General features: G+C 51.9%; 1 protein-coding gene across 1 annotated transcript; it reads right to left on the reverse strand.

Annotated features, from left to right (window-relative positions):
- Window positions 1-4,382: 4,382 nt before the first annotated feature.
- Window positions 4,383-20,915, reverse strand: USP44 (ubiquitin specific peptidase 44). Its single transcript, XM_054168041.1, has 6 exons — window positions 19,423-20,915; window positions 9,292-9,490; window positions 8,558-8,666; window positions 6,888-7,093; window positions 4,786-4,983; window positions 4,383-4,387 (listed from the first exon to the last, which is right to left on the reverse strand). The coding sequence occupies exons 1-6, from the start codon at window positions 20,839-20,841 to the stop codon at window positions 4,383-4,385; spliced, it is 2,136 nt and encodes a 711-aa protein (XP_054024016.1). The 5' UTR covers window positions 20,842-20,915.
- Between the last annotated feature and the right edge of the window lie 2,830 nt (window positions 20,916-23,745).

A 23,745-nucleotide genomic window follows, 5' to 3' on the forward strand; every position in this document is an offset into this window, starting at 1 on the left:
AGGAGGAAGTTCTGCACAATGACAGCAGTGAAATACTGGAAGAGGTTGCCCAGAGGTGGTAGAGGCCCCATCCCTGGAGATGTTCACTTGATGTGGCCCTGGGCAGCCTGATCGAGTTGGAGGTGTCCCTGCTGGCTGTAGGGGGGGCTGGATGAGATGACCTTTGAGGGTCCCCTCCAAGCCAGTGCAGTCTGTGAAGCAGGACCTGTCTGTCCATTCATCTACAACTTGGCCTCTCAGAGCTAATTAAGCAGTGCTGGGGGAGCAGGCTGAGAAGTCATCAGCTCTTTGCAGGAGCAAATGTGACAGCTTCAGTAAAGCTGTGTGGTGTGGAGTGTGCCCATCTTCAGGTGACACCAGCTGCAGTGCAACATGTCAGACACCTTTGGGGGCCTCTGGCTCTTCTCAGCAGCTGCAACTGGGAGCTGAAGTCAGCTGTGAACGTTGCTGTGCATCCCTACAGCTTCTTTGCCATTGGCATCCTGTGTTGCATGCAGTAAAGTTGTTCTTGATGTGATTCCCATTCTCCTTACAGTCCACATCCCAGTGGACAGGTTGTGGGGACAAGGAAAACATCACAAGGAACTTCTTTATTGTGAGGGTGGCAGAGCCCTGGCACAGGCTCTCCAGAGAGGTAGTGGAGTCTCTGGAGACTTTCACTGCCCACCTGGATGTGTTCCTGTGTGATCTGCTTCAGGTGATCCTGCTCTGGCAGGGAGGGGGGACTCAGTCTTCAGAGGTCCCTTCCAACCCCTCCCATTCTGTGATCATTTTGGCTGATCAGGAGGATTTGATGTTCTCTTGGGCCAGGTCATTGTGTGTCTTCTCAGTGAATTCTGCCCTGAATCTGGTGGCTGAAGAGGATTTGTGAGGGGACATGAAATCCCCTGGCTCCTCAGGCCCAGATAGCTTCCAGCCCCTGGAGCTTTACCTCCTGACTAGAACTCTGCATGGAGCTTGTGGTAAGGAAAGTGAGAGCTGCTTTCAGAGCTGCCTTCACCAGAGGCAGCTCCCTCCTTACCTACAGAGGAGTTCCTGTGCAGTTACAAACACCTCTTCTTGTCCCACTCTGGCCATAAGCTGCATTTTGGCCCTTACAGAGGGGAGCAGTGTCCTGTGCTGCCTACAGCTTAAAACTAACAGAGCTGGGTGCTTCTCTCTTGTGTTTTGGGTTTTTTCCCTCTGATTGTAAATATTGTTTGAACTTGGTTCTGGTTCAACTTGCAGAAGTGAGGTAGCCTTGGATGTGTGCTTCTGTTGTTGCTGTTGGAGAGCCTTGGCATCCCAGCAATGACTCTGAAGTGATTCATGCAGCTGTGTGGGCATGTGGCTCTGCTTCCAAACAGACTGCAGCTACTGGAAGGCCTTGCTAAGTGAAACCTGGCACCTGAAGCAATCTGTGGCAAGGACTGCTGGGTGCAGAGGCTGCTGATGATCTAGATGATGATCTACAGCAACAGCATTCTGCTGCTGCTGCACTTTGTGACATGGTGCAAGCAGGTTCTGGTGGAGTGGCTGCCTTCCAGCTCCCCTTGGCTGTGTAACAAGTCTGCTTACTGCAGGTTCTGACAGAAACAAGGAGTCAGAGAAGTGTTAGGGTTGGAAAGGACCTCAAGGCTCAGCCAGTCCCAACCCCCCAGCCATGGGCAGGGACACCTCACACCACAGCAGGTTGCTCACAGCCACCTCCAGCCTGGCTGCAAACACCTCCAGGGATGAGGCTTCCACCACCTCCCTGGGCAGCCTGTGCCAGGCTCTCACCACCCTCCTGGGGAACAACTTCAGGAAGACAAAACTGCTTCAGTTCTTGTTCTCTCATCTACCCCTTCCAGGCTCTTCTCTCTAGAAAGACAGCTTGTGTAGCTCAGTGGCACTTGATAGCCTTCTAACAGTTGCAGAGCTTTTATCTTTATTGACTTCTGGAACAGCTTACCCAGGGAGCCTGTGCATGCCTCCTCCCTGGGAGTGTTCAAGGCCATGTTGGATGAGGCCTTGAGCAGCTGAGTCTAGTGGAGGAGCATCCCTGCCCACAGAGGGGAGGCTGGAGGAGATGACCTCCAAGGTCCCTTCCAACCTGAGCCATTCTGTGATTCTGCTTGGACGGACTGAAGCTGGGAGAGATTTAGACAAAGTCCTTCCCAGTGAGGGAGGTGAGACCCTGGAGCAGCTTGCCCAGGGAGTTGGGGATGCCCTCCCCGTGGTTCAAGGCCAGGTTGGATGAGGTCTTGAGCACCCTGGACTAGTGTGAGGTGTCCCTGGCCATGGCAGGGGGGGTTGGAACTGGATGCTTTTAAGGTCCCTTCCAGCCCAAACTCTTCTGTGAAGCTATGAAAACTGAGTTACCATTGGCCCCAAAATCCCTGCAGCACAGCAGCTTCCATGAAGCCAGTGCTGGACCTGCTTTGTTCTGAGCCAGCCTTGGCAGCCCCAGGGGATCCATCTACCTTCCAGCTGCTCCTTCACACCAGGTTTATTTCCATGCTGCTCCTGTGGCTTGCAGCTTCAGCATGTTGTTGCCATCAGCAGCTCCCAGTAACATTCAGATTACAAACCCAAGCTGGTATCAGGGAAGCTTAATGATGTGTAAGCACGACTGGAATTTGTTCACTGGAATTTTACAGCTGCTGTTTGGAGATGGGAGAAGCTTTGCCAAGTTCTGTTCCTTCCAAACAGCTTTTGTTTTTTCCTTGCAGGAAGGATGAGGAGAGAGAGGCTTTGGGGAGTTAATCATGTGCCAGCATTTTGCACTTCCAACTTTACCCAGAGCTTCATGGAATGGTTTGGGTTGGGACCTTAGAGCTCATCCAGTTCCAACCCCCCTGCCGTGGGCAGGGACACCTCCCACCAGCCCAGGTTGCTCAAGGCCTCATCCAGCCTGGCCTTGAACTCCTGCAGGGAGGAAGCAGCCACAGCCTCCCTGGGCAACCTGTTCCAGAGTCTCCCCACCCTCACTGCAAAGAATTTCTTCCTAATCTCCAGCACAAATCTCCCCTCTTCCAGCTGCATTCCATTCCCTCACATCCTCTCACTACAAGCCCTTGTAGAAACTCCCTCCCCAGCTTTCTTAGACTCCTTCAGGTACTAGAAGGCCTCTTTGAGGCCTCCCCAGAGCCTTTTCTTCAGGCTGAACAGACAATCACAGTATCAGTCAGGGCTGGAAGGGACCACAAGGATCATCCAGTTCCAACCCCCCTGCATGGGCAGGGACACCCCACACTAGATCAGGCTGGCCAGAGCCTCATCCAGCCTGGGCTTAAACACCTCCAGGGACAGGGCCTCAACCACCTCCCTGGACAACCCATTCCAGGGCTTCCCCACTCTCATGGTGAAGAACTTCTTCCTCACACCCAGTCTGAATCTCCCCACCTCCAGCTGCATTCCATTCCCCCTAGTCCTATCACTGCCTGAGATCCTGAGAAGTCCCTCCCCAGCCTTGGTGAGACAGAGCTGGGGGGCTGGGTCCAGTGCTGTTATTTCCCAGCAGAAGTTGTGGACTGAGTTTAATTTCCAAGGAAAGCAAGGCAGTAATGCTGAAGTAGGAAGCACCTGCAGCACACACACACAGAGCCTTCTGTCCACACCAAGGCATTTTATTGAGGTATAAACTTTGCAGAAGATGAGGTAACAACTTGCATAGGCCTTATGCAAAAGTAACTTCACAATTACCATTCCCTTGGCACTAATCAACTGCAGGTGGAGAGAGGCTGAGAATTCCTGCTTGGGAGACGCTCCTGAAGGCACAGCTGCACTGGTGCCAGCAGGAGGCAGTACAGCAGCTGGAGCTGAGGAAGCAAGGCAGCTGGAAAGGGCTTTCATCCACGTGTTGCACCTCCTCAGTGGTCTGGCTTCGAGGTTACCAAGGCAGAGAAGGCTGGCCAGAGCTGCTTGTCCCATGCAAGAGAGGAGGTGATGGCACTCAGAGTGGGGTGGGTTAGTGTGGCTGAGGTGCTTGCTGGGGGTTTGTTTGCTGCTTTGTTGGTTGGTTTTGAAGGAAGCTTTAACTTATTGGCATGAAGAAAGCCCCTAGCTGCCAGAGCCAGTCCTCTGGGTTTGGCACTTGAGTTGTTAAGGCTAAGAACATGGAAGTCTTGGGAGTAAAGATACATTCTTGTGCTACTGAACACTCCTCTGCCTTCCAGCACACATCCTGATTTTCATCTCACTTCCCCAGATTCCAAGACATTCTCTCAAGGTATCTTTAGTGTAGTTCCACTGAAGCTTGCAGAAGAACCTGCCTTCAGTCATCAAGCAGGTCCAGAAAGCCTCCTCCAGCAGGGCTCAGCCACTGCTGGAGGGGTAGGACCATCCCTGTGCTGCTGCACCTTAACATCCTAAGACCTAGTAGCAATTTCTGCACAGTGAGAATCCTTCTCTCCTTAGAACTAGACTAGAAAGGGACACAAGCACAGAGAGGGAAAATGAACCCCTTGCCCATTTTAAGTCACTTTTCCCTAAGATTAGAAACCCAAGAAAAACCCCAGCCTGAGGTAAAAGTTAAATGCAAACAGCAACCTTGTTTCTTTTTTTCCCTTTTCTTCTTTTTTTCCATAAAAAAATAGCTGTGTGGAAATTGTAGGGGTGGAGAAAGTCACTGCCCATAAAAACTGTGCCTAACAAGTGGAAAGAGGACTTGAACCTAACACACACACACACAAAGAGGATAGAAAACCTTTGTAGACAAAGTTAAAATGAAGCCCAAAAGTTGTCCTTTCTTTTTAAAAAGAGAGAGTTCTGACCCTCCAGAAGTGGCTTTGGATTAGCTGCTGCTGCTGCTGCTGCTGCTGCTGCTGCTGCCCAGGGCCCACTCAGGCAATTCTGGCTGCTGCTGCTGCTGGCTGGCAGCTGTGCTAGGAGCTGGGGTTTTGCCCCAGCCCTTGGCCTGAGGCAGCCGTTGGCTGTAGAACAGGATGTAGGCTTGAGCGTTGCAGACCTCTTCCATAGTGCACATGTTGAGTTTGGAGTCGTTGCAGTGGACCCAAAAGCCTGCAGTGAAGAGAGAGGCACAGAGACAGAGAGCTGTGAGGGCATTGCTGTGGAGCAGTTGTGTTAATGGATCGTGAATTGCAGTGTTTGGTCCCGCTTCATGAGTGCTGTAGTTGGCTGTGCGAGCTGGGCTTGCTCAGCCTGGAGAAGAGGAGGCTGAGGGGAGACCTCATTGCTCTCCACAGCTCCCTGAAAGGAGGTTGAAGTGAATCATAGAATCATAAAGCTGGAGAAGACCTTCAAGTCCAACTATAACCTAACTACCCTGACCACTAAACTATACCCTGAAGTGCCTCAGTTCTGGGCCCCTCAGTTTAAGAAGGACATTGAGAGACTTAGAAGGTGTCCAGAGAAGGACAACAAAGCTGGGGAGGGGTCTGGAGCACAGCCCTGGGAGGAGAGGCTGAGGGAGCTGGGGTTGCTTAGCCTGCAGAAGAGGAGGCTCAGGGGAGACCTTCTTGCTCTCTCCAACTCCCTGAAGGGAGGCTGTAGCCAGCTGGGGGTTGGTCTCTATTTCCAGGCAGCCAGCACCAGAACAAGAGGACACAGTCTCAAGCTGTGCCAGGGGAAGTTTAGGCTGGAGGTGAGGAGAAAGTTCTTCCCAGCAAGAGAGATTGGCCCCTGGAATGTGCTGCCCAGGGAGGTGGTGGAGTGACAGGGACTGGATGTGGCACTGGAAGCCATGGTTTAGTTAAGTCATGAGGTGTTGGGGGGTAGATTGGACTTGATGATCTCTCAGGTCTTTTCCAACCTTATTGGTTCTATGATTCTTGAGCACCTCCAGGGATGGGGACTCCACCACCTCCCTGGGCAGCCTGCTCCCATCCCTGACCACTCTTGCAGTGAAGAAATTGTTCCTAATATCCAAAGGGGTGGGAGTTGTTCTCCCAAGTAACAAGTGATAGGACAAGGGAAGTGGCCTCAAGCTGACCAGGAGAGGTTGAAGTTGGATATCAGAAGAAACTTCTTGATTGAAAGGCTTCTCAAACACTGGCACAGGCTGCCCAGGGAGGTGGCTGGATCCCCATGGCTGGAGCTGTTGAAGAGGCAGAGCTGTGGTGCTGAGGGCCATGGTTTAGCACCAGCCTTGGCAGAGGTAGAGAGTGGCTGGAGTTGATGATCTTAAGAGGTCTGTTCCAAGTGAAAGGATTCTGTGATTCAGTTACAGAATTACAGTCTGTGAGGGAGAGAATAGAGAGTGCTCTGACTCACTTAGAGAGCAGAGATCTGGGGGGGCTGGGGAAGACCTCCAAGATCAACATTCAATATTTAGGAAAGGAAGTCAGAAGCAGTGGCTCTTTTGTGCTGGGATGGCAACACAGGAGGTGCTGCTTTGCAAGGCACTCCTCTAAAAGCCAGCTCAAGTTGCTCTGGGAGGAGTTCACCACATCATTGGAGTCTTCCTCCAAAGGACCTCCACCCTTCCATGAGCCATGTGCAGGAGTAACTTCCACCAGCAGCTGAGCATAGGCAGGAGGGAAAAGTCTCTTTAGACTGTACAAGCTTACTTCACCAAAGCTATTAAAGGATCATAGCATCATTAAGGTTGGAAAAGACCTCTAATCATCCAGTCCAGCCATCAACCCAACACCAAACAGGCCCTTAAACCATGTCCCAAAGTGCCATAGCTATGCACTGGCCCACAGCTCACCTTGTGTATTTGCCTCTCGGTTTTCAAAGCCCAGCTTAGCTTCCTCAGCTTTACAGGAGGAGATCAGACAGCCAGAGGCCATTTAACAAGCCCAAGACAGAAAGTTAATTCCCCTGGCCTACAGAGCTGCAGCTCTCATGGCAGGCAGCTCAGCTGCAAGTGATGCCCTTTTGGTCCCGAGAGGGCAGGCAGCAGTCGGGAACTGCTGGCAGCCCTTCCCCCCAGGCTCCCTCACCTCCCAGCCGCTTCCTACCTGCCTCTGAGTTGTAGCAGTAGGCCGTGTAGTGCCCCGAGCCAAAGCCCTTGCCGTGGTGCATCACCACAGCAGAGAGGTCGTAGATGAAGCAGTCAGGCAGGAGGGACTTGAGGGACTCCCTGCAGCAGTAGGGCTCCATGTTGAGCCTCTGCTCGAAGCTGACGTGCACGCCGATCTTCTCGCGGTGATTGCGTCCCGACCACCTGCGAAGCCGAGCCGCTCACAGCCTGCCCCTCACCCCGGGCACCGCCCCACACAGGCTCCCCCTGCATGCTGCCTTGCTTCTCTTGGCTTCTCTCTAGGCTTCCTCTTTCACTTCTGCTTTACCTCAAGGCCTTTCACAACATGTCTGTGGTATCTACCGCTGTCATCTTCTGCAATACCCAGCTGCAGGCCTGTCTCGGTTCCCACATATGCACAGATCCACAGAATGGGTTGGCTTGGAAGGGACCTTAAAGATCAACCAGCTCCCAACCCCCTCTGCCATGGGCAGGGACACCTTGCACTAGACCAGGTTGCTCCAGGCCTCATCCAGCCTGGCTTTGAACACCCATCTGGACCTGTTCCTGTGTGACCTGTCCTAGGTGATCCTGCTCTGGCAGCAGGGGTTGGACTCGATCTTTTCATAGATGCCCTTCTAGCCCAAATCATTCTATGATTCTCTCACTCTGTGATTCCATAGATTCATGCAATGGTTTGGGCTGGGACCTTCAAGATCATCCAGGTCCAACCCCTGTGCCATAGGCAGGGACACCTCACACCAGCTCAGGTTGCTCAAGACCTCATCCACCCTGGCCTTGAACACCTTCAGGGAGAGGACATCCACAACCTCCCTGGGCAACCTGTGCCAGTGCCTCCCCACCCTCGCTGGAAAGCATTTCTTCCTAATCTCCAGTCTCAATCTCCCCTCCTCAAGCTTCAATCCATTCTTTTGGAGTCTATTCTTGGGGATCAAAAGATAAAAGTTTAAATCTATCACAGGATCCCAGCAGGGTGAGGTTTGGAAGAGACCTCTGCAGATCAGCCAGTCCCACCCCCCCGGCCCCAGTTCTGCAGGGACAAGCAAAGCAGTGTAGTGGTTTCCAATGCAGTACTGTGGCCTCTTCTGCAAAGCCACTAGAGGAGAGGCTGAGGGAGCTGGGGTTGCTTAGCCTGAAGGAGAGGAGGCTCAGGGGAGACCTTCTTGCTCTCTACAACTACCTGAAGGGAGGTTGTAGCCAGGTGGGGGTTGCTCTCTTCTCCCAGGCAACCAGCACCAGAACAAGAGGACACAGTCTCAAGCTGTGCCAGGGGAGGTTCAGGCTGGATGTTAGGAAGAAGTTCTTCACAGAAAGAGAGATTGGCCATGGGAATGTGCTGCCCAGGGAGGTGGTGGAGTCACCATCACTGGAGGTGTTTAGGAAGAGCCTGGATGAGGCACTTGGTGCCATGGTTTAGTTAATCAGATGGTGTTGGGTGAGAGGTTGGACTCAATGATCTCAGAGGTCTTTTCCAACCTAGTTAATTCTATTCTAATGCACTTTAAATATCTACTCCTGGTTAAATGCTTAAATCACTCAAGAAACAGAGCTTTCTAGTAACTGTTTCTCCTCACACTGGTGAATGAAAGTGATGCTGAGAGCCACCCCCCAACAAAGAGCACCGGGCTGGGCCCCTGCGCTACTCACCGGAACCGCTTGAGGTGCAACCTGAGGACCTGAGGTAGGCGACACACCATGAGCTGCTTCTGAGCTTCTGTGAGTATAACGGGTTTAGAAGAAAACTTCCTTCGTTTTGCTGAGGCCAAACACACAGTTACACAACACAAACCTTGGCAACCACCTCCTCTGTCACCCCAGCGGCCGGCCGCCGCGCCGCCGGGCCCCGAGAGCCGCTCCCTGTGCCTCCCGCGGGAGGAGGTGCCTGCAGAGGCCTCAGTCTGTGCTGCAAGCAGACAGTGGTCGCTTGGGTCGGTCACCCTAACTCCAGCCAGCTGACTTCTTCAGCTGGGAGGCTCAGAACTCCCTTTAGTGTGTGAACAGACCTTACCTAAGCCTTTGTGGGCTGCCCAGGGAGGTGGTTGAGTCTCCATCCCTGGCTGTGTTTCAAGGTGGTTTGGCTGCGGTGCTTGGGGCTATGGTTTAGGGGTGAGCTTTGCAGAGCAGGGTTCTGGGTTGGATTTGCTGATCCTGAGGGTCCTTTCCAACCTGAATGCTGCTGTGCTTTGTGACACTTGCAAACATCCTCTGAACTGTTCCATCTCCCAGCTAGCTGTTCAGAACAGCTGTCAAGTGAGCACCCCAGGAAGCAGGGACTTGGTTTGCAACACACTTGTCGTGTCATCCTCCCACCCTTGCCCTGTCAGCCCGCCCCCAGTTGTAGCCAGAGAACGTATGCATGAGTACATACTGCCTTTACTCACTGTTGCACTGATCACATGCATAAATCTTTCCTTCCAGAGCTTCAGTTTCTGTAAACTTGGCCAGCATCTCTGTCAGCAGGCAGGGATACTGAGACGACATCTCCTTGCCGTTGCAGTGATACCTCTCAGGAAACTCCAGGGACAGGTCCCAGAAAGGTTCCACAGTGTTGGATTTGTTGTCACAGGCAAGGCAGGTAACCTGGAAAACAGCATTTCAGCAGGGGCTGACACTCAGGAACTTCACTTTGCTGAAGGTTCGCCGTGAGAGAGCTCTAAACCAGAGCCAAAGCCACGGCAGCTCCTGTTCGCTTGCAGCCACGGCCAGGAGAGTCAAACGCAGCAGAGAAATGGCACAGCCACCTCCTGGCCCCTGAGGCAGCACATCCAATGCTTTCAGCACAAATGGGTGAAGTGCTCTCAGGCTTAACTCAGCTTCAAAGCTGGGTTTGTTTCATGGTGTCCTGTAGTGTACAGGGTTCAGTTTTGGTGCTCTCCCTTCAAGAAGGACGTTGGGGTGCTGAGGGGGCTCTGGGGAAGGGCAACAAAGCTGCTTAAGGCTATGGGGAGTGGGTCTGTGAGGAGCAGCTGGGGGAACTGGGGTTAGCCTGGCTAAAAGAAGGCTGAAGAGAAACCTCATTGCTCTCTGCAACTCCCTGAGTGGAGACTGGATCCAGGTGGAGGTCAGTCTCTCCTCCCAAGGAACAGGCAAAAGGATGAGAGGAAATGACCTGAAGTTGTGCCAGGGAATGTTCAGGGGGGAGATTAGGAGCAAATTCTTTCCTGAAAGAGTAGTTGGGCACTGGAAGAGGCTGTCCAGGGAGATGCTGGAGTCTGCATCCCTGCTGGTGGTCACAAACTGTGTAGGCATGGCACTTCAGGGCCTAGTTTAGTGGCTTGAAGATTGGACTAGATGATCTTAAAGGTCTTTGCCAGCGTTAATAATTCTATGGTTCTACTTTCAGTCAGTGGTTCACTTGATCTGTGCCTTAAGTCAATCTGCAGCCTCCAGACCTTCCCCAAACATCTCCTGGAGAGCTTCACAGGTAAATCCTTGACTGGCAGATGAAGCATCCTCCTTTTCTACAACTGAGAAAGAAAAGCTCTGCCTGGGAGGGTCCAAGGGAAAGCAGCTGATGGGAGCCTGGGGACTCTCTTCTCCTGAAAGAAATACTCCAAAAGGAAAACTCCAGATGGAAGAGAGAGGCCTGAGCTGAGGTTAATTGAAAAGCAAAACAAACAAAGGCATAAACTCAACAGCTGGGGATTCTAAAGCCCTAGCCTCCTTACTCTGTAAGTCTCCCAGGGAAGCCTGCATTAGGAAGCACACTTCTTCAAAGGGAAAAAAAGTAACAGGGAAAAAGCATTTCTTGCTTCTTCAGTGGGTCCAGTGTCACACCAGGGAAAGGACAAGCAGCCAGGCAACACAAATAACATGTCAAGAAGTGAAGTCAGCCTGGAAAGGGCAGATAAAAGAGCAGGGGACAACCAGTTCATGGCAACATTCAATATGCAGGAAAGGAAGTCAGAAGCAGTGGCTCTTTGTGCTGGGATGGCAACACAGGAGGTGCTGCTTTGCAAGGCACTCCTCTAAAAGCCAGCTCAAGTTGCTCTGGGAGGAGTTCACCACATCATTGGAGTCTTCCTCCAAAGGACCTCCACCCTTCCATGAGCCATGTGCAGGAGTAACTTCCACCAGCAGCTGAGCATAGGCAGGAGGGAAAAGTCTCTTTAGACTGTACAAGCTTACTTCACCAAAGCTATTAAAGGATCATAGCATCATTAAGGTTGGAAAAGACCTCTAATCATCCAGTCCAACACCAGCCTGGCCATTCAGCCATGTCCCAAAGTGCCATGGCCACACATTCCTTGACCACCTGCAGGGATGGGGACTCCACTGGGCAGCCTGTGCCAATGCCTGACCACTCCTGCAGCAGAGAAGTTGTTCTTGACCTCCAAACCTAAACCTCCCCTGCCACAGTTTCATTTATGTAGGGATTTTCATGAGGATCTGAGGCCAGCTTCTCCCTCGATGTTCTTGCCATTGTTTAGTGCACTCATGAGCTGCAACAGCTTCCACATGATCCATGCTGCCTCCTACATAATGATCTGTGAGCCACCCTCTACACATCCTGTGAGCCACCTCATGGCTCTTGGCGCACCAGCAGACACGTTTAGCAGCGGCCTCAGTTAGGCAAGCTGTTAATTGCCTTTAATGACCAAGAAGAAGAAACCCCTCCTGCCTTGTTCTTAGAAACCTCACCTTTGAACTTCCATGGCAGAGAAGAGGAGAATCTTCTGCTTTAATTCACACTGACAGGAGCTGCCTTTTTTTTTCTCCCCAAGTGCTAACATCTGGCAACCTTTCAAAGCCACAAACTGTTAGTAACTCAGAGCTGGAATCCAGGCTCAGGAGACAGAATGCTACATCTGGCCACAGTTCAAGCTAACCCCAGCATAAACACAGAATGACTAATAGACTTCTGCTGTACAAATGGCTGATTCTCTGCAAGCCAGCAGCTCGTTTCATTGAGGAGCTGGGCTCAGAATCTGTTGCACATGGATGCACGCTGCAGAGCAGCAGGCTCAGGATGAAACACATACATGAGCTCAGCACCAATGAGTCTGAGGAGTCCTGAGGGTTACATTTCATGTGGAACACTAATCATCCAGGGTGTTGGAAGATCTTTCCCCACCTGGCTCACACTACCCCAAAGAATCAGAAACAAATCCTTGGTCCAGCCTCCAGCTCTGCCTCTCAGAAAAAGCCAAACTGGTGCAATAGTCCCAGAATGACAGAAGGGGAGGGGCTGGAAGGGAACCTCTGGAGATCATCCAGTCCAACCCCCCCTGCCAAAGAAGGACCACCTAGGGCAGGTCACACAGCAGCACATCCAGGCATCACCCTGCCATGCAGCTGTGAGCAAAGCTGGTCTGTGTTGACAAAAGCCTGCGCTGATACAGAGCTGCACTTCAGCTCCAGGGCAGTCCTCACCAGGGTGCTGCAGCAGAGTTAACCTCCCAGGAGTTGTCTGGGATTTGCACACTTGCCAGCAGCCTTACAGGAACCCCACATGTTTGTAGGGGTTAGAAGGGACCTCTGGAGATCATCCAGTCCAAACCCCCTGCCAAGGGCAGGATCACCTAAGGCAGGTCACACAGGAGTGCATCCAAGTGGGTTAGGAATCTCTCCTGAGGCAGACTCCACAGCCTCTCTGGGCAGCCTGCTCCAGGGCTCCAGCACTCTCACAGTGAAGAAGTTTCTCCTCACATTGAGGTGGAACCTCCTGAGTTCCAGCTTGTACCCTTTGTTCCTTGTCACTGGGCACCACCAAGGAGAGCCTGGCCCCTTCTTCTTAACACCCACCCCTCAGACATTCATAAGACCCCCTCTCAGCCTTCTCTTCTCCAGGCTAAACAGCCTCAGGTCTCTTTAGACCACAGCTGTTGCAGGTCCTTCCTCTCAGCTGGACTCTCCAGTAGATCCCTGTCTCCTGTCAGCCACTGTGTGCTAACTGTTCCTGTGCTCAGCCTCACTCAGTGGTAAAGCAGGGCTGCAATATAAAAAGGGAAGCATTTTTCTTAGCCAGGCCTGAGCTCACTGCAGTTGGATTACTCAACAAGCAGGAGGATCCCTGCCCTGCTGTGGAATCCATCTGCACTGGCCTGTCCATCAGCACAGGGTTCCCTTTCTGCCCAAGACAGGGCTCCCTTCTCTCATGCTCCACCACCATTCACACAATGCAACCCAGAGTGGCTTTTCCCCTCCCCAGTGGGAAGCCCTCCCATGGTATAAACTGCACACAAATTGAACCAGATGTTCACCAAAACAACAGGAGACTCAGCCTTGAACTCAGAAGGGCTGGCAAAAGCTTTCTGCTTCTGTCCAGTGTGCCTTTCCATGGGATGAGCACCAAGGGAAGGGAGCCTGCTGCAGCTGGGGGTTGTGTGCTTTCCCAGGGCTCTGTTTCACATGCTGTTGCTGCATGGTACAACATTTGAATTCAACTCCCCACTGGATGCCACAATTACTCTTTTAGGAAGCCTTATTGATGTCATTGGTATCAAAGCTGCATGAGAAGTTTGCATGAGAGCAAAGTCAGTGGCTGGCTTTAGCCAGTCTGAAATCTCTACCTTTATGCTCTGCCCTGACCACCCTCTCATGCCTTGAACCCTGGGGACTATGAACAATTGCTTGGTTCAAAACTCAGTACTCCATCATGGGCCAAAGGCCAGGCTGCAAGGAGCTGGATCAAATGGCTTGATGCAAGCTAAGCATGGAGGCCACTCAGACAAGCATCACTGTGCCCACAGTAATTTGATGGACAGCCACTGCCTCTGGTGGCATTCAGCCTAAACACAGCCAGAGAAAAGAGTTAAGACATTGCTGCAGAAGCAGCCAGCTCCATCACCAGCTGCTTTGCCTATGTTCCCTGTGCTCACATGGAAGGAAGACAGCTGTTCCCACCTCTGGCTTGGTTTGTAAGGGCAGTAAGATGGCCAATCCCTTGTTCTGTGCTTTCACTGTTGAAGAGGCAGGTCCAGAAAGAGCAATCACTTCATCTTCCCCCAGCAATCCAAGCAGAAGGGGGATTTCTAGCATCCCATGCCAGTCCACACTGCATTGCTTCAGTCACAAAAGGAACTTTGTAGTGGTGAGCAAAAATGACCTGGCCCTGTGTAACAGAAGCATCACCACAGCACCCTGGGGCCTGTGAAGTAATAAATGAACTTCCAATGTCACCTCCATCTAGCTGCAAAACAATCTGGCAAACATCTTGTGACTCAGGTAGCACAGGAAAGCAGAGAGTCCAGAATCAAAGACAGAACTGGATCAGTGTTGAGGGCACAGAATCACAGAACCAATAAGGTTGGAAAAGACCTCAGAGATCATCCAGTCCAACCTGTCACCCAACACCTCATGGCTACTAGACCATGGCAACCAAGTGCCACATCCAATCCCCTCTTGAACACCTCCAGGGACAGTGACTCCACCACCTCCTTCTTCAAGCCCTCATCATTCTCAAGTCTCTTTAGGGTAAGATTTAATACCCAGCACTGCTTGAGAGTCACCCTCAGCTTTCTCCCCCAAACTTTAACCAAGCACACTATCCACAACTGAAATGCTTCACCCAGAGCCTGCACACTGCCACTTCTCTCAGGCAGCACCTTCCTGAGACACACTGACTGAGCAAGGAAATGAGGCAAGGCTTACAAGGAGAGGCACTGCCTCCCAAAAGTGTAAACAGTTTACACTCTAGGTTGGGGAGAACTTGCTTCACTCTCTAGCTCTTGGGGTATCCATTTCTCTTGGGGTATTCACTTCTCTGAGCACTGCAGACTCTCCTTCTGCCATGCTGAGCAGGGCTGGGGGTGGCACTTTGCTCTGATTGCACCTCAAACATGATCAGGAAGTAATCAAACAGTCTGGGGGTGGTTTAAGTATGCCTAAAGATCCCACAGGTGAGCTCCTGCCAGGCACTCTAACAGAAATGTATTCATGGGGAAAGAAACATCACCACCCAGCACACAATCAGAGAGCAGTTTTGGGGTGGAAGGGACCTTAAAGATCAGCCAGTTCCAAACCCCCTGGACAGGGACACCTCCCACCAGCCCAGGTTGCTCAGGGCCTCATCCAGCCTGGCCTTCAACACCTCCAGGGAGGGGACATCCACAGCCTCCCTGGGCAGCCTGTGCCAGTGTCTCACCACCCTCACTGCAAAGAATTTCTTCCTCATCTCCAGCCTAAATCTCCCCTCTTCCAGCTTCAATCCATTCTCTCTCATCTTAGCACAACAAGCCCTTGTAAGAAGTCCCTCCCCAGCTCTCCTGTAGCCCCCCTTCAGGTACTGGCAGGCTGCTCTAAGGTCTCCCCAGAGCCTCCCCTTCTCTAGGCTGAGCAGCCCCAACCCCCTCAGCCCTGTCCCCACAGGGGTGGTGCTCCAGCCCCCTGATCACCTTTGTGGCCCTCCTCTGGACCTGCTCCCAACAGTCTGATGCCCTTCTTGTGATGAGGGCACCAGAACTGGATGCAGTGCTGGGGGTGGGGTCTCAGAAGAGCAGAGCAGGAGAAGCTGCCTCCTCCTACATCAGCCTGGCTGTTCAGCCACAATTATCAGCTTTCACAAATACTTCAAAGTAGTTTCCCTGCCTCCCTTCCTCCCCAGCACAAACCATGCTGACAAACAACTCCATGCACACAGCAGAGCTCCTGTGAACACGGGGGACACAACTTTCCCAGAGCAGGCCTGAAATTTGCCAGCTGAAATTTGCTATTTCAGTTCCTGGAGGGTTTGCCTTTTTCCAAGCTGTACCTACCCCTTTCTGTGCTTCAAATGGGCAAGGTGGGAAATGAAAGTAGGTAAAAAAACAGTAAAATAAATCATGGTGCATGCTGTGCTATTTGACCACTTAAAAACCACAAGTCAAATACTCCTCAAGGCAGCACCTAACCTTCTGGAGCTCTTGGAGTGGCCTGGAGGGGCTCAAGAGGGGGCTGGACATGGCACTTGGTGCCATGGCTTCGTCGTGAGGTCTGTGGTGACAGGTTGGACTTGATGATCTTTGAGGTCTGAAGGGCTGAGTAGACAGAGGGTACCCTCCACAAGAGTACAAGCACTGAAGGGCTGAGTAGACAGAGGGTACCCTCCACAAGAGTACAAGCACTGAAGGGCTGAGTAGACAGAGGGTACTTCCACATGACTACAAGCACTGAAGGAGCCAAACCAGCTGCAGGTGTAACAGAATCACAGAGTGATAGGGGTTGGAAGGGACCTCCAGAGATGCAGTCCAACCTCCCTGCCAAAGCAGGATCACCTAGGGCAGGTCACACAGGAACTGGTCCAGATGGGGCTGGCAAGCCTCCAGAGAAGGAGGCTCTAGGCAGCCTGCATGGCAGAGTAAAAAGCTGTAATTCTACAAAGGATACTGGATTCAATTTAAAAAAAAGGAAATCAATTCAAAAGTGCAGAAGAGGCAATCCACTCAGGCAATCCACTCAGGCAATCCACTCATACAATCCACTCAGGCAATCCACTCAGGCAATCCCCTCAGGGTGTTCCTGGAGTTACTCATTACACAGTCCTGTATTCCATCAAACAAAAAAAGACTAAGGGCCACAAGGATGAGCAGAGGGCTGGAGCACCTCTCCTATGAGGACAGACTGAGGGACTTGGGGTTGTGCAGTCTGGAGAAGAGAAGGCTCCAAGGAGACCTAACTGTGGCCTTCCAGTATCTGCAGGGGGCTACAGGAAAGCTGGGGAGGGACTTTTCAGGGTGTCAGGCAGTGATAGGAGTGGGGGGAATGGAGCAAAACTAGAAGTGAGTAGATTAAGATTGGATATTAGGAAGAAGTTGTTCCCCATGAGGGTGGTGAGAGCCTGGCACAGGTTGCCCAGGGAGGTGGTGGAAGCCTCCTGCCTGGAGGTGTTTGCAGCCAGGCTGGAGGTGGCTGTGAGCAACCTGCTGTAGTGTGAGGTGTCCCTGCCCATGGCAGGGGGGTTGGAAGTGGCTGAGCCTTGAGGTCCCTTCCAACCCTGACAATTCTATGCCTTCAAGTAGTAGATGAGGCAAACTGACTTTAAGTGATCTGAAAACACACTAAACCAAACTCCTAAACCATGCAAATGTTTTGACATCACCTAAAGCTTTCTCCAGTCATCAAAAAGTAACCTGTGAAAGATTCTCAGCCATCAAATTCTCTCCTTTTATACCCTAGTGCTGAACCAGGCAGCCAGCCTGATGGCAAACTGGGGCTTAGGACTTCCCTTCAGGTTAAGAGTAGCCACAGGAAGAGGGGAAATGGTTTATTGCACATGTGAAAGTAACACGAAACCCAAGTAAACACAGAGCTGACCTGCATTGTAAGTGATCCCCTGTGTACTCTATCAAGAGGAGCTCCATAGTACTCCTGACATTTGAAGGTCAGGAAGATTGCCTTCACAGCACTTGAGTATCTCAGGGAACCAAATATCTCCAGCTGGTGTATTCAGTACAAAGGGACAGCAAATGTAACAGCTTCACTGGTGAGCCTAAACCAGACAGCAAGCTTCTCAACTCCCTTTATTCACTGAAGGAAGCCATATTTGATTAAACAGACTAAAATCCCACCCTGTTCTCAAAGGAGGCAGCAGGCTAGAGGTCCAAGTACCTGCCAGAGAGGAAGTGTAATACTGTGGTAACTTGTAGGTAGGTAGAGCTACAAGGACAAAGGGTACACTCCTTGCTTTACCAGCTAGTGCTGTCAAAGAGGGAAGGGCAGAGCAAGAAATCCTTCCTGGTTTTCCTCAGCCCTGCATGGATCTTTTCTTGCCCTTTTCCAGGCTGCTGCTCCTGGCAAACACCTGGCAAAACCATGGTGCAGGAATCTTGCTGAGGAGAGGGAAGTAGCTGCCTTGAGAGTTCTGCCAGAAAGAAAGGAGTCCTGTTAGAGAGGCTGGAGTGCAAGCAGGCCTTGGGACGCAAGCACTGACTTTGTTTCACTAACAAAGTTGTTGTTTTGGAGAGGAATGTGACTGCCAGAGAAAGCTTAGTGACATCATATACTGGACACTTAAATTAGCACAACCCTGATACAAGATAGGTTACCCAGAGGCAAGGAAATGAGCCAACAGGAATGTTCTTGCACTGAACATCCCTGCTGCTACTTTCAGCTCAACCTCCAAACCTTCACACATTAAATTCATGACACTGATGAAATGCCTCTGCAGTCCCTCAGTAAAACCTAAAGGCCAATTCCAGAGGGCAGGGACTTTGTCAACCTCTGCTCCTGCTGCAGTCTGGTCAGTTTTCAGATCAATGCAACAGTCCCCAAGATTTGTTAGCTCAGGCAGCTCACAGAACCATAGAATGGCTCAAGTTGGAAGGGACCTCAGAGATCATCTACTCCAAAGTTTCCTCCACAGGCAGAGACAGCTCTCAGCTACACTTCTCTGCTCAAGGCCTCATCCAGCCTGGCCTTGAACACACCCAGGGAGGAGGCATCCACAACCTCCCTGGGCAATCTATTCCAGAGTCTCACCACCCTCATACTGAAGAGCTGCTTCTTAAGATTCAGTCTGAACCTGCTCTCCCTCAGCTTCAAACCATTCCCCCTTGTCCTATTTCCCTTATGAAAAGTCCCTCTGCAGCCTTCCTGCAGGATCCCTTCAGCTGCTGGAAAGCAACTCTAAGGTCCTTCTGGAGCCTTCTCTTCTCCAGGCTGAACACCCCCAGCTGTCTCAGCCTGTCCTCAGGGCAGAGCTGCTCCAGCCCTTGGATCACCTTTGTGGCCTCCTCTGGACTCACTCCACCAGCTCTGTGTCCTTCTGCTGGGGACCCCAGAACTGGAGGCAGGATTGGAGGTAACGTCTCAGCAGAGCAGAGTCAAGGGGCAGAATTCCCTCTCTCACCCTGCTGGCCACACTCCTCTGGCTGCACCCTAGGAGGTGATTTGCCTCCTGGGCTGCAGTTGTCATCTGCACACACACAGCTGGGATATGCATGGCAGGACACGGACATACTGAAGTACTTAACAGGAAGCCCAGAAAAAAAGGAGAAGAAAAAAGGAATAGGCAGGGGAAAAAAGAGGAAAACAGCTGTTGCCTCCACCCCACAAATTGGGTTCCTGTGTTGACAGAGCCTTCCCTATCTTTGTGCCTTAAGAGGATTCCTGTACAACAGCAGCAGGACAGGCACCCACTCTGCAGCAATGAATTTCAAATTCAAGCCATTCAATGAAATGATTTCCTGCTTGGCACCTATCAGCTAATGCTTCCACTCAGAGGAGATTAACACCTTCCTTAACTCCTTTTGTCTGGTATCACTGCAGGGATAAGCTAGATGCTTAGAACTGTAAATGCTCCATCCCTGCAAATCAGCTGGTGCTCAGGAGCACCGTCAGAGGTTTCTCAGGACTTGCAAAGGACTTGCTTTAAAATACCAAAGGCAACACTTTCATCGGGCAGCCTCTGGTAGTCAGAGCCTCAGCAGCACACAAATTACCTTCCTTTTGAAACCGTGGGGACTGTACCCTCCCCATCCTCCCCCAGGAACTTAGCCTTTGAAGTATGCTCATCGCTGGCCTGCACAAACCCACCAATTACATACTGTCACACACCTCAAAAAGGAAACCCAACCAGAGCTGTAAAACCATACCTGACTCAACAGCTGGCCATGAAAAATGTTGTTAACCACATTCAAAACCTGTTTTATAAGCTTCCTCTGAGAAGCAGGGATGAGAGCTGGGTACCTAGCCCCCGTAGTCTCCAGTTCCTGCTGCACTTTATCCAACAGTTCACAGAGAAATTCCTGAGCATCTTGCTGGGCATACCCTCTGAAGGCTGGAATTAGTCTCCACACGGAATGAAGCATGGCAAAAGGAGACACCAGAGCCCATTTGCCAGACCACATGACTTGGAACAGAGTGTGCAGCTCATGACAGAGAGAAATATGCTTTGAACTGGGCTCCCTGGGCTGAATAAGTTCCATATTTCTGCTCTTGGATGCTCCTCCACTTAATCCAGAGGAGAAACTAGGCCGCCTCACAGAGGAGGACCCCTTGACTTTCTCTGGGTTCCCGCTCCCATGCGGCGCCGAGGCGGCTGCGGGCAGGTGCCTGGCTGAAGCTCTTGTCTTGCCGTTGGTCGCCGTCGCCAGCAGCTCCTGAGTTTGGTTGAGGTCGAGCTTCAGGAAGCACTCTCGGAAGATAAGCAAGTGACTCAGCACCTGCAGGATGGAATTCATGTAGCAGGTGTTGCCCAGGTTCCTCAGTCCCGTGACCCCAGGAGTCACCGTGGGCCTGCGTTTCACCGGAGAGTCGCCCGCTGTCGTCAACCTGACTTCGTCCGAGGTAGGAGCGTCGGCCCCGGCCCCCGCGCCGCGCGGCGGGCTCTGCAGGCCGAGCGCCGCTCCCGAGGACAGCCTGAGCTGCTCCTGCAAACGACTGCTCTTCCTGGGAGGCATCTTCTCCAGCTCTGCCTGCAACTCGCGCTTCCGCTCTTGCCTCCTCTCCCTGGCTCTCGCCCTTCTTTCCTCCTCCTCCTCCCGACGCCTCTCCTCTTCCAAGATCCTCTTGCCGGAAGGCGTCAGCTCGAGCCACGAGCGGAACACCTTGCCCAGGAAGGCGCGGCGCCGGTGCCAGAGCGCCGTGAACATGCGATCCTCCTTGCGCAGCAAGGCCTGGGCGCCGCCGTGGGAGAGGTAAGAGTCGTCGCCCGCGGAGCGCAGGGTCCTGCCGCTGCGGGTGGTGCACTGGTAGTTCTGGCTCTTGATGGCGCTCAGCGTGCTGCGCAGCAGCTTCAGGTCGCCGGTGGTGTTGTCGTTCAGGACGTAGTCGTCGCAGAGGTAGCAGAACACGTACAGCTCGTTGACCTCCAGCGCCACTGGGTGACCGCTCTCCTGAAAGTGCTTCAGTGCGTGCTCTTCGATGTACCTCCCGCAGGCCACGTGGGAGCAGCTGAGGCAGGCCCAGACCGACTCCGTGGTGTTGCAGTCCGCGCAGTGCCATTTCTGGGGGTTGAGGATGGAGTGGTCCTGGGCCAGGCGCAGGCGCCCTATGTGCTTGCACTTGTCCATCCTCACAGCTCACCCTGCAGAGGCGCTCTGGCAGAACTCATCGTCCAAGCTCTCTGCTGCCCATGGTGCTTCGGTCTGCAACTGAAAAGCAAACACGAGAGGGGTCAGGTGACAAAAAACCCAACCGTGACCTGGGCTGCCTCAAAAGCAGTGTGAAAGGCTGGACAAGGGAGGGGATTCTGCCCCTCTGCTCTGCCCTGCTGAGACCCCCCCTGCAGCACTGCATCCAGATCTGGTGCCCCCGCCAAAGGACATGGAACTGCTGGAATAGGGCCAGAGGACACAAGGATGATCTGAGGGCTGGAGAACCTCCCCTGTGGGGACCAGCTGAGAGAGCTGGGCCACGTGTGAAGAAGAGATAGCTCCAGAGAGACCTCAGAGCAGCCTTCCAGTACCTGAAGAAGGCTAGAAGAAAGATGGAGAGGGGCTTTTTACAAGGGCTTGTAGTGATAGGACAAGAGGGAATGTATTGAAGCTGCAAGAGGGGAGATTTAGACTGGAGATTAGAAAGAAACTCTTGAGTGAAAGTGGGGAGACACTGGAACAGGTTGCCCAGGCAGGTCACGGATGCCCCCTTCTTGGGGGTATTCAGGGCCAGGTTGGATGAGGCCTTGAACAACCTGGTCTACAGGAAGGTGTCCCTGCCCACGGGAGGGGGTTTGGAACTAGATGATCTTTAAGATCCCTTCCAACTCAAACCATGCTATGCATTTGTAAATACCCAACTGTAACACTTCTACAGCTGCCAGCATACCAAATGCATACTTGAGGTTAAGATCATGATCACCATCCAACTAAGTCCCACCAAACACATAAAGGCAGTCAGTGGTGTGGAGCCACAATCAACATCATCAACAGCAGCTTGACTTCCAGACTAGATGGTCTGAATACCACTGTTTATCTTCCCAGTACCTTCTGGCTGAGCTGAAGCATACAAGTTACACTCTAGATTGAGAGAGTAACAAACCAGGCCCAAAGCAGGACTGATGTAGTTAGCAGGCAGGGTTAGGGAGTTTGGATACAAACACAACTTAGCATGGGACAGTTTGCCCAGAGATGCTGTGGATGCCCTACCACAGTTCCACAGCAGTGGAAAAGTCAGGAACATGCTGGTGAGCAACACTCTGGGTGGAGGGCCACCAACATGCAGATCTTTTGTTACTGTTTTCCAGGCACTGAAACAGGCTGCCCAGGGGGGTGGTGGAGTCACTGCCCTTGGAGGTGTTCATGAAACAGGTAGAGATGGCCCTTCAGGACATGGTTCAGTGGCCATGGTGGTGTTAGGTTAACAGTTGGACTTGATGTTGGAGTCTTTTCCAACCAAAACAGTTCTGTGATTGGAAGTGTTCAAGGCCAGGCTGGACAGGGCTTTAAGCAACCTGACCTAGTGGAAGACATCCCTGCCCATGGAGAGCTTTTGACTACATGGTCTTGGAAGATTCCTTCCAACCCAACCCATTCTGTGACTCTAGGATTCCAAAATCCCCCCCAGTTCATTCCATCCCTCAGCACACAGGTGCACAAGTGCAAAGTTCGCCTCACGTTTGTTTACACAGCGCCAACAGTTCAGACAAATGAGGCTTTATGAAACTCAAACCCTTAATTAAGCCGCACCTCTAATTAAATCACTGCCCCTTGGTGCTCAGGCAAGCCTCTAGTGCCAAAGCTTGCTTTAATAATGTGTCTTTAACAAGTACATTTTAAGGTGTCATCCTAACACCTCTGAAAGACAAAGGGTGAGCTGGAAAAGCAGAACTGATTCCTTCCTAAGGCAGCACTGCCACGAAGTTATCTTCCCCAGCTGCTGCCAGCTTTATGAAACCCTCTGTTTTGGTCTTCCTAATCCACATCTCCCCAAAGCAACTTAAAAATCTGGTTAACCTCCCTTCCTGAGCTTGTATGGTGGCATTTATTTGTTCAAAGCTGCTGTGTTTGCTTTCTCCTGTAAGATGCAATTTATCTAAAACAAACAGGCAGGCTCTGACACACAAAAAAATTAAAGAGACAGTGATTTAGGCATCGTTTTTACCACCTTTCTAGCTGTAGCTGAGACAAACAATGCACCAGGAAGTGACTGTATTTGATCTGGGGTGCTGTGCCCACCATGCCATTGACTGGAAGGGTTTAAACAGCACAAAGCAGCAGCAGCAGCACCACTATGGGCAGCACTTGCCAGAGGAAATGGTTCATTCACCCGAGGAGTTGCAGGGGGCTGTCAGATCTCCAGGCTATGCATGCAGCTGTGGACCCAGCCCAGGCTGTACACTCTCAGCATCATGGACTCCGTGTTTTGCAGGTATGTAAACCATGCTACAGAAGTCATAGAATGGCTGATGTTGGAAGGACCTCAGAGATCACCTGCTCCAACATCCCTGCCAGGGTCAAGGATGCCTCTCAATTAGACTTCACTGCTCAGGGCCTCATCCAACCTGGCCTTGAACACCCCCAGGGAGGGGGCAGCCACAACCTCTCTGATTCCAAGGTCTCACCACCTTCATACTGAAGAACTTCTTCCTAAGATCCAGTCTGAACCTACTCTCCCTCCACTTAAAACCACTCCCCCTTGTCCTATTGCTAGACACCCTTAGGAAAAGTCCCTCTGCAGCTTTTCAGGTACTGGAAGGCAGATGGAAGTTTTTTCAGCTTGCAGCCTATTTGCAGGCTGCTAATGAGAGTCTTTTACACAACTGTGCAAACTGAGTTTGCTTTTTGTACTGTGTCAGTAAGACCACTTGTGCTATCCCAAGTCTTCTCCTAGTCTGACAACTTGTCCCCAAAACTCAGCTGTGTGAGCAGACTGGTTTGGAAAAACCAGAACACTAACACTGATAAAATTCACATCAATTTCAGAGTCAGTTCTATGTTACCTTTAATTCTCCCTGGACTATTAAAGTAAGACCTCTG

This window comes from Dryobates pubescens, chromosome 15 (assembly GCF_014839835.1).
Source record: "Dryobates pubescens isolate bDryPub1 chromosome 15, bDryPub1.pri, whole genome shotgun sequence".
NCBI lineage: Eukaryota > Metazoa > Chordata > Aves > Piciformes > Picidae > Dryobates > Dryobates pubescens.